The 18,239-nt window shown below is 42.9% G+C and overlaps 1 protein-coding gene across 1 annotated transcript; it reads right to left on the bottom strand.

Moving 5' to 3' along the window:
• Positions 1 to 1,555: 1,555 nt before the first annotated feature.
• EXOSC2 (exosome component 2) lies at positions 1,556 to 17,765 on the bottom strand. Its single transcript, XM_075185226.1, has 9 exons — positions 17,587 to 17,765; positions 15,120 to 15,221; positions 10,705 to 10,750; positions 10,045 to 10,134; positions 6,461 to 6,526; positions 5,278 to 5,346; positions 5,017 to 5,193; positions 4,512 to 4,640; positions 1,556 to 3,098 (listed from the first exon to the last, which is right to left on the bottom strand). Exons 1-9 carry the CDS (start codon positions 17,706 to 17,708, stop codon positions 3,018 to 3,020), a joined length of 882 nt encoding a protein of 293 aa, XP_075041327.1. The 5' UTR covers positions 17,709 to 17,765; the 3' UTR covers positions 1,556 to 3,017.
• Positions 17,766 to 18,239: the final 474 nt, after the last annotated feature.

The raw sequence follows: 18,239 nt of genomic DNA, 5'->3' as shown, positions 1-18,239 counted from the left end.
TAGCCAATACTGGGACAGGTTGTCTTCAACTTCTTTAGGACTGTATCTGGATCTATGCTTGCAGGCTATGATGTCCTTGACAGCCCTGCTTGCAATACCAGAGTCCTCCGTTATGCCGTTCACCTTCAGTTCCTGTATAGCGTATGATCCGGAAGAGACGTCTGATGTACTTGGTGCAGTGGTTGTACATTTTCACCATTCCCCCATGAAGACACCCCTGCCTCAGTTACCGTTCTCCTATGGTAACCGAGGCAGGGGTGACACAGACACAGACGCCCTCAGGATCCGCTATGGGAGTCATCAAGTAAACCTATACACAAAACAAAATCACTTTACTCTGAACACTGCCTGTGCTGAACTGAAGCCAAAGGCAGGAGACACATGGGAAGGCGAGTTGTCAGATTATACACCCTCTGGAGGTGTTTTCCTTGTCCTGTCTCTGCTCAGCTGATCAAGGAGTGAACCCATTTGTTACCACTGCCAGGGAGTCTGGAGGAGGAAAATTTGCTTTATTTAGCTATAAACAGTTCCATGGGCTGTAGCGAGATTTACATTCTGCCCTATAACAATATATTCCTGCCCCACCAACTACTTCTCAGTCCTCTCACACTACTGATCTACATAACAGTTTCAGCTCGCTGTTGAAATGAGTTTTAGAACCAATTTACCACGTTCACAATACAGCCCAAACTAAAACAGAGATAGGCCAGGTGTTTCACAGCTCAGCGACAGGTCTCTCAATGAATGAACAAGTGATCGTTTTGATTTCGACGTTCCACAAAAGGAGAAATACAAAAATGGCGCTAGACTGCAAACATTCCGAAAAACGGACGGGAACGAGCGGAATATTGGAACATCTTCATTGTTTGGCTTAAAGATCCACCCAATGGTGTGTTTGAGCAGTGTATCCATTACTGTAAATTAAGTATATTAGAAGACACCATGGCGATTCATGCCCATATGAAGGCAAGGCGGCACAAGCCGAGTGCCGTCAAAGGAATCCGGTGATTACAAGTGTCCATATTAAATTACAGTAAAGAGTACATTATTCCTCATAATTGCAAACATTTTTCCTAATTAACAATGATGTGATTAGATCAACACTCAAAATTATACAGATATTTACAAGCCTGTATTTGCATATCACCACTTATGCATTTAAAAAAACAAAAACCAAACAAAAAAAACAAAAGAAACATTCGTTGTTGCGATTTAGTGCAATAAACATTGTTTATCCATTTCTGGTTCTGCTAAGTGATGTCACTAGTCCCTAGTGAATTAATTGGTTGCATTCATCGCATAAAAAAATGTCTGCCACCCTGAGTTTTCGCTCCAGTACAATTACCTATATATAGATTACTGTTATATAGATCTTGCATATTTCTTGGCATATTCCCAACATATTTGATGTAACTCTATGGACAAATGTACTGCTCCAGTTTGTTTTTCTGCTTCTGTGAACTTTCTCTTTCAAAATAAATGTCATATTTAGGTTAAGGTTTCCATTTAAATAATGCCATTTATTTCTAGTGAAAAACAAACATAACGACATCTCTTAGGAAACATAGAACTTTTACTTCTGCAACATTCCAAACAAAATACTTCTTGCTCCTACAAGAGGAGACACCAAAACAAGAGATTTTTTAAAATACTGTACCCCATACAAAGAGTTTGGACTATATTGACACCACATTACATCATGGTCCCCTGCTGAACTGTCTCTCAGTTTTTATTCTGTGGAATTGCAAACATCTGCCTTTTTCCATGGGGTTGGTATTTTAATTGGGAGCTCACAGCGTTATCGTCTCGAACATTAATAGAAATGCAGGTCATTAATTTACGACGACTGTGCAATGCTTATTTCAGCTATTTTAATTACAAAAGGGACGTTACCGTGGCCGGTTAGGCTACTGCGGTGTTGCAATTTGCATCGCCAGCATCTTAAACAAATCGGCAAACCAAATAACAAATCTACTATTAAAACGAATGATTCTAAAGAGGAATGTTAAAAATCCAATTGGATTGCATCCCCTCTCCTCAATCATCGTGAAGAAATTCTGCAGGTAGTCCCTCTCCTCGGCCTGCCTCACTGCTACCCACCCAGCAAATTCCTGCCATGTCTAAGGAGTGGAAGCCTCTCCAAACAAACTGTGGACTCACTGTATGGAAAACTTTCCTGTGAAAAAAACAGTACAAATCTTGAGTCTAAAGCTGCCTATACCCACCAGGCGTCCACAAATCCCAAAGTAAGTGCACCCAAAAAATTCCTGCAGGCGTCTCTTTTGTTAGGCATTCCTAAGGATGCAAATGAATGCACAGACTCCTGAAATCTATATTATTTATATGTGCAGCAATTCCGTAAAACATTTTCTTAAATTTATTTTAAAACCAAATCGCCCATACAGTGCTGTGTGTGGTACACTAGCACTCTATATCAACATCTACAGCTATTGTCCATCACACCTAACTAAGGCCCAAAGTACTCAACTATCCCGATTTATCGGATGAGGACAAATTGGATATAGATGCCAGCGTCATGCTCTCAGATTAAATGGCCAGATCTACCGTGAATGGGAACTTTTAGGCAGATCGGTTCGGTAAAATATCCAGTACAACCTGCTATTATGAAATGTGTTAATTAAGTCACTTCGAAGTCTAAACTGAACTCAAAACTCTCTCACATTGGGGACACTTGTTAAGATAACTTGTCGGTTATAAAACACACACTATGGAAACATTGACTTCACAGATTGAAGCTCTCTTGGGAATTGTCACAAATTATTTGCTTCTTCCAATGAATGGGACAGTGTAATGAATGGACATCCTGGACAGGCAGGACCCACACAGATTAAAATGTAAACAAATAACATTTGCATGACAATGAGATAAAGTGGAATATCGCAGTATTGTATCATCACTCTCCATGGCAGAATTCTCCGGGATCTTATTCACTAACTGAGCAGTCAAATTTCCAGGGGTTTCCACAGGCTTGTTCAGCAATGAAGACGGAGACTGGATCACCCTTCCTGTTCTGCAAGACGTTGCCTGGTCTCCAACACTACATCTCCTATCACTTCCATCTTCAGGAGATCTTTAATCTGCAACACAAAGGAGAGACAGTAATGTTACCGTGCACCACAGTCCTGAGCATGTAGACACTTGTCAACTAGGCCCTGACAACATTCATCGACTGCCGCTCGTTCTTTAACGGTGTTGTCCTGGATTTTGAAGAATATGAAAACGGTCCCATTGCTGAATACACCACTGTTTTGCTAGTGAATTCTATGGATAACCAACCCATATTACAGTATAAAAAAAACTAACTATTTTATTTAAAATCCACAAATTCATAAGTGGGAAATGCAAGCAAAAAAGGCATTTTAAAATATTCAGATTTCCCTATGTAGAAGCCGCTAGGCATAGCTTACCTATCCTCCAGTGACACCATGGCCCAGCTCTTTTTTCATAGAACAAATAAAAAAGATAAGACTGTACACAACACTGGCATACTCGCCACTTACTACACACACTCAAGCTAAACTAGAACAGCCTGTAAAATTAGACGACTGGTAATATATTAGGCATTATAGATACCCAGCTAATATTTAGGTGCTGTCAACATATAGCAGGTGGCGATGGAATAAAAAAAAAAAAAAACAAGCAAGAAAAATCAATGAACACAGTTGCCCATATTCGCTTAATCAAATTCCCCAGGTTAACGGCTGACTCTGGGACTTTCACTAGGCACCATGGTCATTCAGATTCCTACTAGTGTAATTTTATCTTATCGCGGCTGTAGTTGCTACATTCTGCCAACAGGGAGCAGCATATCTTCACCTTCCAGCATCAGATTACGCTTCAGTTATCATGTGCTTAATGGGATTTTCTAACCTCAACTTATTATTTTAAACCCCCTCCTTTTTCCCACTCCATTAATTCAGTCTGGGTCCTCCCTTTGGACAACCCATCAATTGTGCAATTTTGCAAGATCACATACCTGCAACTGTCTCAAATTGGAGTGGGGCCTCAAATCGACCCTGACCAGGGTGCTATCTGCCTGGAGTTTGCATGTGCACTCTGTGTTTCATCACCAGCAGCATTTATTTATATAGCGCTACCAATTCCGCAGCGCTGTACAGAGAACTCACTCACATCAGTCCCTGCCCCATTGGAGCTTACAGTATAAATTCCCTAACACACAGACTAGGGTCAATTTGATAGCAGCCAATTAACCTACCAGTATGTTTTTGGAGTGTGGGAGGAAACCGGAGCACCCGGAGGAATCACATGCAAAACACGGGGAGAACATACAAACTCCACACAGATAAGGCCATGGGCGGGAATCGAACTCATGGCCCCAGTGCTGTGAGGCAGAAGTGCTAACCACTGAGCCACCGTGCTGCCCTTGTGAGGCTCTACTAAGTTCTCTGGTTCACCCTTACTGTCCCGACATACTGGTCCATTACTTGCCAAGGAATCACGGGACACCGCAGTGGCTCGGTATGGCATACCTGGTGAGACAAAGACGCTTCGTAGCAGTACAGGATGCTGGTGTCGTACAGCAACATCTTTTGAGAGGCCAGAGCCAGAATGCAGTTCCTCAGGCGAGAAATCACCTCCCGGTCAGCTAACGATATCGGCTGGAGAAAGGTTAAACATTGTTAAAACCTTCCAGAAGAACAGATGTCTAGCGGTACACTTCTATGTCGTTTATGTTCTCAGGAGCAACAAAATAAGATAAATGAAGTAATGAACACCAACTATATATGTACACCAAAAACAACATTCTAACAGTCTTCTCTGCACTCATCACAATGTAGAAAGTAGTAATGGGCTTGGAATACTATTTACAAATTTCCCACATCCGTCTGTCTTTTATTTGCAAGTTATAGGCTAACCAAAGTCCACAAGGGAAAATAAATAATAATAAAAAAATAAATTCCATTCTTTCCACACCCAGGAAAGTGACAAATATAAAGTAAATTGCGTATACTAGCGTGTAAACCAGTGCGATACCTCTAGATTGGTGACAAACCCCCCGGCCTCTTCCTCGGTCTGTTCCGGAGTGGGGTAGAGCCAGATAAAACCATTGTTCCCCAGGATGATGGAGGCTCCGCAGGTAAGATTGTGAAAGTGCGTCTTTCGCCTCTTGACCAGCGAAGGGGACACTTGAACCAGGACACCTTGTCCGAGCTAAAAACAAGAAGACATTATCCAGAGAGCAAACGCCAGATTCACGGTACAATTACATGGCGCGATCCCACGGGAGTCCCTTACCTTGCCGTACTTGAGACTGCGCGTGTGCATGGATAGTGCGCCATCGGAGTACACCGCCTGGACCTCGGCCTGAGAGCGCGAGCTAAGGAAGCACCAAGATAACGGCCAAGCAAAGTGTCACCAGCAGCGTCCATTCACAAAGAGCTTGTCGTTAGAGGTTCTACTACTCCCTTCTGTTTAAAACCTATTGTTGTCTCCAACAGTCTCTGGCCAGGAGTAAGTTTGAGAATGGGCCAGAAAAAACAAATGCGATTGGTCACCACAATGCACAGCCAATCACGTCTCCTTATTCAGCACATAATATAATGTACTCCCCTATTAGCCTCCAACACCCCCCCCCCCATTTTTTAACCTCTAATATTCTGATCAGAAACAGAATCAATATCAGATATCAGTTTAACACTATATATCATATTCTATAGGCTCCATCTCTTTCTAAAAATTGCCATAGTGGCTGCTAAATCTATCTCCTTACTCATAAAAGACTATGGATGCCACATTTGGGAAGGGGTTCTCAGTAGGAGACAGATTTAAAGATAACTAAATAAAAAATAAACCATGTCTGGTGCAATAAACACTACTAAATCAGAAAGGCACACTGAATCTAAAATACAATACTCTGCATATATTATTATTCATAAAAAGTAGTGTACAAGTTGTGTTAGAATACAAGAGAGCTCAGACATATAAACTGCAGTGAGATATGTATATATAAGTGAGCTTGGTCAGTGTTCATTATGAAAACGTGAATGTTATAAGAAATAAAGGACTCCTTACTATAGAGCAGTGTTGGCTAACCTGTGACACTCCAGGTGTTGTGAAACTACAAGTCCCAGCATACCCTTCCAGCAATAAGCGGCTATATATTGGCAAAGCATGCTGGGACTTGTAGTTTCACAACACCTGGAGTGTCACAGGTTAGCCAACACTGCTATAGAGTATGACAGATCATTATCTGTATATTAGCTAGACCCAGTATACAGTACAGACATCTGAGGCTGAAAAGAAAGATGACAACTCCAGCTGCTTGGTAGTGGGACTGTAGAGGCTCTCACCAAGCTTACTCCGTGGCATGTGGAGATATATGCAACAGCTCTATAGGTGTATTTATAGCAGGCACAGCTGCCTGGCACAGCACCAGGCAGACGGGGGCTGTGCCAGCTTTGCTTCTGTCAAAGGATACACTAATCAAATCTCCTTCCTGCAGGTAACTCCTCATCGCCAGCTCGTCCTCTGCTGACCTGCGCCTCTGAAAGAGAGCACAAGACACACACAAGATCAGCGGGCCATATAATAACTCGCAGAGACCCAGCTTGCCAAGAATATCCCCGGAGAAGCACTTGTGCACTGCGAAATCTTCAGTTAGGTTACTGCCAAAGCCTGTCACCCGGGGCACAGAGGGGAGGATGATCTAAGCAGTGCTGAATGTTACGGAGTGCCACATGTGGATATATACATTAACCCCTTCTACTGCGGTTTAAATCCCCTGCCTTACACTAAGCTTGCAAGGAGCAGGACTAATTTACATAGCCTGGCATTTCAGATGGAGATATCGCTCTCGGCAAGAGACACATCTCCTTGAGCCAAGATGTTATATACAAAAAATCTGTTCACGGATACTGGCTTTGGACACCACAGGCATTTTCAAGACAAGACTTCTAAATAAAACCAGTACCCCAGTTCACTAAAGTAGGACGAATATGTAAGTTTAACGGAAAGAGGTGCCAGGCATGGTCAATAATGCTAAGGGAAATAAAAAGACCCAGGCTCTAACCCTAAATCACCACCAAACATTCCTCCACAGCCTGCATTCCTCAGTATCGGAGCACAGATGCAGGTCTCTAGGAATATACCAGAGGCAGGTTTAACGATATCTAGATCTGCAGCAAGTCCTGCAATAAAAGTCAGAATTCTGCCACCGTGAATGTGAAGACCCCAGTGTGTGGCAGGAGGAGGAATTCTAACATAACATTTAACCCTTTCGCTGCTAGTCATGCATTCACAAAAATACATCATAGAGAGGCCGTCAATCGGTTTAGCTCGAAATAACATTTTTCTTTTTACTCTACCCAAGCAAATAAAAAAAACACACACACACACACACATATATACATATATATATATATATATATATATATATATATATATATATACACAAACAAACACACACACACACACACACACACAGATAGACACACACACACACAGATAGACACACACACACACAGACACACACACACACACAGATAGGGCTTTCATTTGATACCACAGTTGAATAAACATCTCCTTTATTTCTGGGAATTATGCAGGCGAGAAATTCTTTTGTTTATTACATTCACAAAATAAATTAATTCGCAAAATGTGCTTATTTTATTCTGCAACTTGTAATCTTAACAGGGACCCCAAAAAGAGTCTATTTGAAGTTCAAAACACAGAAAAAATACACACACACACATACATATACACATACAAATTCAGGCTACATCTGTGTGATTGCAGGTCATGTGAAAGGGACCCACAAGCCAGTGTAACATTCTTATGGGACCCCAAAACAAACTGTGGACAACAGAATGTTATGCAGATTTGACAACCAGAGGACCCCAAAAACAGATTCTGTGTAAAGATCTATGGTCCAAACCCGCAGGTTGCGCCTTTCATTGGTAGAACACGTTAAATCAGACACCGGTGACAGGTGTAGTGTCCATATCTCTGCAGGGGGGGCTACTGTCCCACATTAGGATGGCTGCCACTAGTGGGTATTTACACATGAGCCTGCAGCCATGTGATGGGGATTTACAGAGATGGTCTAACAAGTGTGTGACGGGAATTGCTAAAAATCTTACATCAGCGAAAGGGTTAAATGCAACAAAAGTCAGTTACATAAAAATCAGCCTATGCATATAATCATTCAAAAACTCTAAATAAGCATGAAATAAATGCAATATATGAAGTATATACATACACACAGTGAATATATGTAAATTTTAAATTTTGACTATAGTGTCCTTTTAATCATGTCTAATATTCCCAGGCCCATGCCTTTGTTAAAAGTTGCCACACTTCACAAACCCGTTTGCAATGGCACACCTAACTCGGATCACTCTGGGGCAGCTTCAAACACAGGTTAGGGCATTAATTCATAGGTAGTTATAAAGGCGCCGGCAGTACATTCACTGTCAGGCGACCGCAGCGTTAGCGGCCCTCAAAATAGCGGCCTACCGATCCCTTTGAGGGCTGCCCTACTAGTACACAATACAATACTGCTGCCCCTCCCAGTAAATGTAACACATATACACATACAGAAACTGCCTCTACAACCTCCCATGAGACTCACAATAGGAGGCATAGCCAGTAATGTCACAGACGTGCCATACTTTGCCATTTCAGCTTTTTGTCCTTTATCAGCACAATTCTGCCCATCGTCTAAGGGGTGCGAGACTGTTTTCCAGTTTGTGATAGAGAGAGAGGTTTTACTCCATTACAATTTACTTTAATACTTGACGTTGTGTCCAGCAAATACCAGCCTGTGCTCAATACATTTGTTAGGCTGCTGGTCTGATCACCAACCCACAGAACTAGATGACAGGAGGTCTTCACCTTTAGCAGCCGCCTTTCCCTTAGAGCTTGATGTGCTCACCGGTACTCAGATGCCCCCAGGACTTAGCTCCAGGTGTAGTGTGGGTTGGTAATGCAGGACCACAGCGGCAGGCCAGGAGACCGGTAGAAAGCAGCGGATAGTCAAAACGGTAGCCAAGGTCAAGGGTCACAGGCAAGCAGGGTAGTCAATAAACACTAGGTCGGGGTCACAGGCAAGGTAGCAGGGTCCAAGGTACAGGTCAAAAGGGTCAGGGTCACGAGCAAACAGGCAGAGTCCAAAATCCAGGCAGGGGTCATACACAGGGAATCCAACAGAGTATCCACAGGACAGGGTACAGCAAACAGGAGCAGGTCAGCAAGACTGGGTCAGAAACGCTATAACCGGCAGGAAGGCTAAGCCCTCCCCGCCTTAAATACATAGAGCAAACAATCAGGGCTAAACCCTGTAACAATATACATGCCTGGACTAATTAATCAAAGCCACATTAATCAGCCCACAGGCTGAGGAGATTTAAGCGCCTGCGCCCGGCTGTCCTGTTTGCCGGGGCGCTCTGTGCAAGAAATCGGTGTCCTGCTGGCAGAAGAGACGTCCCTGTCACCAAGGAGATGGCCAGGACGCTCAGCGGGGTAACAGACGAGTCCCAGCAGTGCCCGTGGCCGCCGCAGCTCCTAACAACATTATACCAGCTACAGGTATTCCATTTATATCACTACACCCCATCCAGTGCGGTCCATGACCTAACAACGTTCCAGTAACAGTATTACAGAATGCTGGGACTGTTGGAATCCTCAGTCATAGCAACTACAGAAGGTTCTACAAGCCAGGAATCAGTTCTAAGGGTTCTGGGAAGACGCACTGGGCAAACAGCCCTCATGAAATGCTCAGTTCCTGCAGGGGTGCAGGCTGGAGATGGGGCAACAATTCAGGGGCCAGGTCACATTTATTAGTCCCTTTGGCACAGCTGCAGACAGAATTTGCCCAATTGTGTTTGCACCAAAGATCCCCGATATGACTAACAAGAAAGGATTATCTTTTACCAATAACGTCCTTCGAGACATTCAAAAGCAACTGATCAGTAGTAATATTGATTAGCAATTTAATAACCAGTTAAAAATGATATGTAGGTAAAATATGAATTTCCCACAGTCAAGGATTTAGAGCGCACTCACCAGCTCTCCACCCGGAAGGTTCACCGATGAAAGCAGCAGTATAGAGTCCAAACGAGAGTTAGTGTCCACCTTCCATCGTCTCTGCTGCACCTGCGGGAGCCATTCACAGATGTATATTACAGCAGTCCACGTATATATCTCCACAGTCCACGTGGACACAGCCCAGATTATATATCTATTACAGCAGTCCAAGTATATATCTAGATATCTCCACAGTCCACGTGGACACAGCCCAGATTATATATCTATTACAGCAGTCCAAGTATATATCTAGATATCTCCGCAGTCCACGTGGACATGGCCCAGAGATATATCTATATATCTATTAGACATCTCCGAAGTACACGTAGACACAGCCCGGAGATACATCTATTACAGCAGTCCAAGTATATAACTATATATCTCCGCAGTCCACGTGGACACGGCCAAGAGATATATCTATTACAGCAGTCCAAGTATATAACTATATATCTCCGCAGTCCACGTGGGCACGGCTAAGATATAGCTATATATCTATTACAGCAGTCCAAGTATATATCTAGATATCTCCGCAGTCCACGTGTACACGGCCCAGAGATACATTTATTACAGCAGTGCAGACATATAAAATCAGGCCACATGCATTTCACAAACCCATCTATGAGAACACAATCATCGTACCTCTGTCACTCGTCCAACAACTATGTCACCAACTTCCCCGTTGTACCTAGGATAAAAGATTTAAAGAAAAGAAAGTTGCACATACAAAATAAAGAAACAGTAAAAGTAATCCATAAAGGTTAGCATGAAACAATATAACAAAGTGCAACTAAGTTATACATGAGACATGAACGTACGTGCAGGTCGACTAAGGGGCTCTTTCCATTGCGCCAAAAGATAGGGCAATATATTTTATATGGTTTTATTTTATATAATCAGCACAGAAAGACTAGAGAGAAAAACAAAGAAAGCCTAGCTACTAATAATACAACACCAAAAACACACAACACAATAACCACAAGACTTCTGAAAGACAAGACGATGAACACAGAATAATCCGCCTATGTGAAAGGAGTAAAGGGAAAAGAGATATAAACGGGAAAGATCTTACTGGTTATTATACCCCAATAATATACAAGGATTGATAATAGATGTATAAAACTATAAATAATATCTGTATAATATCTGTATAAAACAACGACTCTGGCGCTTTAATACAACTAATCTCAGTAAAGTGATAATTGACTGCCCTACTGCAAATTATTATGAATACTGGAAGTCACTTTGGCTTTCTGTGATTTCTCAAAACTCATCTTCAGCCTTCTATATGGTCACTTAGCTTTAACTACTAAAATCTATAGAATTCACACATTATCCTATATATACATATATCTGAGCAGCAGCCTTGAAATACATTCACAGGTGCCAAACCCCATAAAAATAAACGCTTACATCAGCACGCTGCTCTCACCAGCATCACATCCGTCTTTCAGAGAATCAATAGTTCTCCTATATCCCAGAATTACTGCTGCATTTAGCAAATGTGGGACAACACTCTGCACGCTTGTGCGGTGGTCGTAGCTAAGATTTATACAACGGTGTTACCTAAGGAGCATTGGAATTTTAAATTTTAAAGGACGACCCATGCAAATTATATTTGTGGCAGACCAGAATCATGTAATTCCAAGAAAAGACCAGCACATGTAAGCCTATCCTCGTGGTATATCTCCGACACGTGGACCAAAGATACCACTGGTTCAGAGAGTTAAGAGACAACAGTAAACATGAGTGTTCAAAGTGAGTGCTGGGAACACACCACGGGCACAGGATAACCCAGTATGAGCCCAGTTACACGCTTGCATCCTTCTACTTACTTCCGAGGTCAAGTTATTTGTAGATGTATTTCTCCACTTACTCATCTGTAATTTAGAACCCGTTTTCCTTCACCCCCCCCCTTGGCTTTGTAAAAGGGTCACGACAATCCGTGTCACCCATTTCATCTTCGTTAAAATCAGAACATGAACGAGCGCTGCTGGGGGCTGTCACGCGTACGCCTGTCGCCATCCGCGTCTGTCCTACTCGCCTCAAGCACGCGCCCCAAGGATGACTTATTGCCTTCAGCCTTTACCATGGGAATACCTCAAGATTAAAACCTTCTTTTTACTTTCGAGAACTGTTCACTCATATTTGTAAACGAATTTCAGTTTATACCTCCACCTTCACCATTTTGCACCCCATAAACTTTCACGCCCCACCTCACCCCCCCCCCCCCCCCAAAAAAAAAGCCTAGCACTCGTCTGCGTCCTAGTCAGCCTAAGGCAGTGTTGGCTAACCTGTGACACTCCAGGTGTTGTGAAACTACAAGTCCCAGCATGCTTTGCCAATATATATAGCAGCTTATTGCTGGAAGGGTATGCTGGGACTTGTAGTTTCACAACACCTGGAGTGTCACAGGTTAGCCAACACTGGCTTAAGGGATAATCAGGCCCTGTCCAGCTCTGATAACACTTATCAGTTTATATGAAGCTTATCAGTAGCTCTTCATAAAAAAAAAAAAAGACTTCCTGTATTTTACATTTAGTTGTGCTTTCAGTCTATTTAGAGTATCTGCTGTCGCCACCTCCCTAGTTATCTACCTAGCCCTTCACTGGCTCCCATTCCCCTTCAGAATCCTCTTTAAACTCCTCACACTCACATACAAGGCCCTCGCCAACTCCACTGCGCCCTACATCTCCACCCTCCTCTCTATTCATGCTCCATCCCGCCCTCTCCGTTCTGCCTCTGACCGTCGCCTCTCTTCCCCCCTGATTACCTCCTCCCACGCGCGTATCCAAGACTTCACCCGCGCTGCCCCTCTCCACTGGAACAAGCTCCCCCGCTCCATCAGAACTTCCCCTAATCTGTCCAGTTTTAAACGGGCTTTAAAAACCCACCTTTTTCTTAAAGCCTTTCAGTCTCCCACTTAACTCCCTACCTTTTCTGCTGCCTCTCCTCCTTCTTTCCCCTTCCCCGCCCCTGTCCCCCTATTCTCCCTCTCTCCCTTGCGTCTCTTTGTCTGTCCACCCCTTCCCTTAGATTGTACGCTCCTCTGAGCAGGGCCACCTCTCCTCCTGTTTCCACCACTTCTAACTCTGCTCTCCAGCTACTTTGCCCTCCTCCTCGAGGACCCTCCTCCCCCCGTCCCCTCTGGGGGTCTCCCTGTCTTCCGCGCCCTCCTTCTTGGGCTCCGTTGTTTGCCGATCCTCCCTCCCCCTTTCCCCGCCCTCTCTAGCTGTGCATTGAGCTTACTGAGTAACTGTGCTTACTGTTTACTGTACTGTGCTGTCTCACCTTGTATTGTAATTCGTTTTGTCCCTGTACGGCGCCACGGACGCCTTGTGGCGCCCTATAAATAAAAATTAATAATAATAATAATAATAATAATAATGGAAGGAAATCCATAACCCGACTACCAAGGTTTTAAACGCAGAGTATTCATTTAACCCAACTGTTTAATGACAAAAGCACGTTCAAAGAACCTGCGAGCTATTTCCAGCACAATGTCTGCATGTATTACTGCGTGATGCATCCTGTTGCACCAATGGGGTAAACACGGCTTGTGTCTTGTCTGCATACTGTTATACATTAATGTGTACAACATAAGACAATCTGGCATATTTAATAAAATAGTACAAACACCACACCTGTGCTGTAACCCAGGAGAATCTAATATTTACAGTAAACTTATCAAAGCTAATATGTTATTGGCAGCTATGGGCTACAGCTCAGCCGTGCTACTTTCCCAATGTTATTACATAAGACACAATGAGGGCTACAGATGACAGCGGAAACGAGAGAGAAAAGTTTTTGTTACAAGCGGCTTTCCTCCGATGTGAGATTCTATAGGAAGGTCATACAGTTTTCTGTTTAAAAGCCAGTTGTGACCATCCTAGCCGGGTTAGTTTTGTCATTATTTTTGCACAACCTGTGAACCTAAAAAATAAAGAAAACTAAAATAGAAGCAGTTGTGGAAAATAGTTCTTTTTAGCGTGGTAGCAGTCATGACAGGAGGAGAAGGGGTCCACCAGCTCCATATAAATACAAAACACACACAATACTACCGACATCTTGGGGGTAGATTTATTAAACATTCTAAAAAGGAAAAGTGAATGCGTTGCCCATAGCAACCAATGTACTAGATAAAGGACAGCTAGAATCCGATTGGTTGCTATGGGCAACACCTCCACTTTTCCTTTTTTTTTTTTAGAAGTTTTGATAAATCTATCCCCTTCGGCTTCACATGAAGCTTGCACTGTCGTTTCTATGCTCCGTATGTCAGTCCTGACGTCTGATTTATTACCGGCGGAAGACGTTTTGTATAGTCCCTCATTCAATTGAGGGCAGGTAAATAGATAATAATCTGTTTTATGTAGACTCATCAATCTATTCAATGTTATAGACGAAGAACAGTTCCATATACCCAATGTAACCCATTTGTGTCACTCTTTATACTACATAGCTGCTATAACAACTTACCAGACTTCACTAGCCACTAAAATTTACATTTACAATCACTGCATTCATAATTTGCACCGCCTTATAGTGGGAGTCAGAGGAGATCGAGCCAGTGGCGGGTGGATCAAATCGGACACGCCGGCGCTAATTTTATGGGTTGCGGAAAAGTTTGTTCTTTGTGATGTTAACTTTTTGTAGGCGCGCTTGACTCTCATAGGTCAATATCACAGTGCTTTGGTGCAGTGAAGTTAGCTTGGGGGGGATTAGACAGAATAATTTTATTTTTCTAATATTTTTATTATGCACTTATTTTGCTTTAACTTTTTATATATGTTTTTTTTTCACCAGGGGTGAGGAAGGACCTGAATCAATAACTTTAACAATAACAGATCACTTGTAATAGTTATCTAATACCAGCTGGTATACCTTGTAAAGAGTTCCTAATAACGTACACAAATAAATGTGTAAAGTTCTCTGTAATGAGAGCCTAAGAGAACCCCATTGTTATTGGTAGATGAGAGTTAAAGACCCTTTATGGCCACACTTCTGAAAGATTACACACACAAGTTACATGTGTGTGTCGACAGTCTACCAAAACGTACCTGGTCTTCAAAGCTCTGACACATATCAGTTTGTTGACTCTTTCTACCACGCCAGCCACGGACGCCAACAGCTTGTCATCTTCCATGTAAGTTCCATGACCTCTGACCAAAAAAAAATGGAAAAGATGAAGGAGGAGAAAATTTAATATCACCGTCCCACTGCAGAACAAGTTCTTAGACCAGGCTATGCAATAGTAGGCTACATGTCTTAAAATGTAACTGTAATCTAACACAATATGAAGCTGGAACACACCGATAAATCCTCTATATATCTGTTGAGTGTGTACGGGGTAACAACCTTTTCAGCAGATAGTTATGAGAGTTAAAGATCACAAATCTGAAGGTAAATTGTGTAGGTGCGTACACATGAATCTACATGCTCATCAGACTTTCAATCGTTGGTGAAATCGTTACAGAATCGGCATCGGTGTGTACCCAGCTTAAGGCAGCCATTGTGTGGTGTGAACCAATATTCAGCCTATGAGATCACTGAGGCACGGGGCACAAAGAGGCTCCCACATGTCCCCGTTTTCCCACTAGAGGCGCACTTTTCACCACAAAAATGTAACTCGCCATACTTGCAGAGTTCAGGACAATTAGGAATTGGTTCATATGACTGCTTTACCTTATAATGTACCTAAAAGGAATCAGGAGATTAATTCAATGGCTTGAGTAAACCTCAGGTCACATCTCTGTTTCTCTCGCCATTCCTCAGTGATGTCACTAGTTAGCGCGTGGATAGGTCAATGTCTCATGGATGTTTGTTCAGCGCGCAGGACGGCTGCTTCTACTGTGTCACGTTGACATACATTTTATGCAAAAAGGATGCAAGAAAAAAAAATGGGTGAAGATTTTATGGTAATTCACGTCACGTCACAGATGTGGGTAAACCTGGCAGCGAGCACCCCAAGAGTTTCTCTGTGATTTGACAGAAAAATAACAGATCATCATGGCATCAGAGGACAGTGTATAGTGGTACAACCAAGAGTCATCTACTATAGCACAGACAGAACATTGGATGGGTCTCTGTGGGCGCACAGACCAATAGTGATCACATCCTATTTGGTACAGACATGATTAGAGATCTAGGGCTCTGTTCAGAGGGTAGTGCTATATATTGGATTATTATAGAAGTTTTATATGCAATATGATTGTGTCTGCTGATCTGTACCATGCATGTAGACAACGTGATGTAACAATTCTGCACCAGATTAGCAGAGCCAGGATAAAAGATACACCACCGAGTCTCCCAAAAAGTTATCCAGCAATAAGTATTAAGACCCAAAGAGCTAACTGACTCCTAGGATTTGGATGGTAGCACACTAACATTATTAAAGTGCACTTAAAAAGGAAGAAATTTTGATATATTGTAGTAAAGGGTGAACAGGAACATCTAGCCTTTTCTTCTGTGAATAAAAAGAATGTCATATATAGAAGGAGGGGTAATGGAGGGCATAAATATAGCTATAGTAGTCCTTGTGACTGCACATAGGGCCATGGTCCCAGAGAAATAAGTACAAACTTAATAAGACTTTAGAACACATTTATCCAAGGAGTTATAGGAGTCTGGAAAAGGAAAATAAAATAACTGCATAAGTGATACAGACTATTGTACCCAGTTATTACTAATGCAATGATTATGCAGCCCTATCCGATACTGGCAGGGGAAGGAGCAGGAATCGTGGTGGGCATGATTTTAGGACAGTGAGTAGAGGGGCCCATCACAATTTTGCTAGGGGGACCACACATTTCTAGTCATGCCCCTGGCTACAAGGTAGTTAACCTTCTATAGGGATGCCTACCTCCTAATTTAGGGGAAAGAGTCTCAATTTGAAGGGACAACTTGTTTCAAACGCTTCAGAAGTTGGGAGATGTCCCTGCTGATCACTGCCACTGGTGAGCACATTAATTCAATAGTGGTTTCAGGGGAAAGAGAGAGGGGGCAGGGCGGACCTTTGGAGCAACCTAACACTTCTAAATCACTAAGCTCACCCCTTGGTTTGCTGTACACTACTTGTGGAGTTCAGTAAGTGAGGTGTGGAAATGTATTCAAAAGTTTGCCTCTGACTGCTGCCATGTTTGTCACAGTCCATCCCACATCCTTAATAATCAGTGTAGACTGCTCCTTTAAAGTATGCAATATGTATTTGTTACACTGAGTTTTAATAAATATCTTTAATATTTAATGAGATTACCCACTTCCAGGGGGTAAAACAATAATATAATGCGTGTCCATACAGGTAAGCACATTTACATACCACAGACATGGTGTGGATGTCAGCAGCAAGTAACTTCAGCTGATGTGGAACTACAAGTCCATAATAAGCTCTGCCACCGACTCAGGGCATGCTGGCACTTGTAGTTCCCCCAACACCACGTGTTCCCTTTCCTGCGAGCTAGATGAGCGGAGGATAATACATTGCACTCCGGGTATCACATGTATAAACCCACTAGGTCCTAATCACACCTCATGAACCCCGTGTCCGTGGTGATGGTGTCCCCGGGGGCCACAAGGTGCCAGTTGTTCTCCGCTGTCACCGCCTCACTCACACGTTTCCGGGCCACCGGCAACCTGACGTCCACAGCCATCCTTCCTCACCCTCCACTACTCATCACATGGGGGCCGCCATCTTCCCGGAGACGGATATCCGCTGGTCTCCATGTTGCTGGTGGAAGCGGCCATATTAACTGAGGGCACGGAGGTCGGACATGTTTGTTACTGGCACCATTCTGTGGTCTTTTACTGCCATCTACTGGTGGGAGAAGGTTATGTACTACAGGTACTTACTGTTTGGTGAATTCACTGGATGAAAATGATGTTACTTAGCTGCCTGTGTCTCTGAGATGTCACCAATTCTTATTATTATTTGTGTTATTGTTGTTGTCCACTGTCCCTAGTTTCCAGGAAAAGTCCCAGCATTGAAAGATTTGTCCCCTATTTGTTAATACTGAACAACTGCTCAGCACATGAATAGAGGTGAGTACTCACTACCATTAGTCTCTTAATTTTAGAAGTTAATATTCATTCTCACACAAGAATGCAGCTCTCTTCAAGGTATAGTAGAGGTGTCCATGATATTATTGAGTTTGTATGTTCTCCCCTTGTTTGCGTGGGTTTCC

The sequence above is a fragment of the Mixophyes fleayi genome, chromosome 9, assembly GCF_038048845.1.
Source record: "Mixophyes fleayi isolate aMixFle1 chromosome 9, aMixFle1.hap1, whole genome shotgun sequence".
NCBI classification, from domain to species: domain Eukaryota; kingdom Metazoa; phylum Chordata; class Amphibia; order Anura; family Limnodynastidae; genus Mixophyes; species Mixophyes fleayi.
The sequence above is the reverse complement of the archived record's forward strand: the minus strand, read 5'-3'. Positions and strand labels throughout refer to the sequence as shown.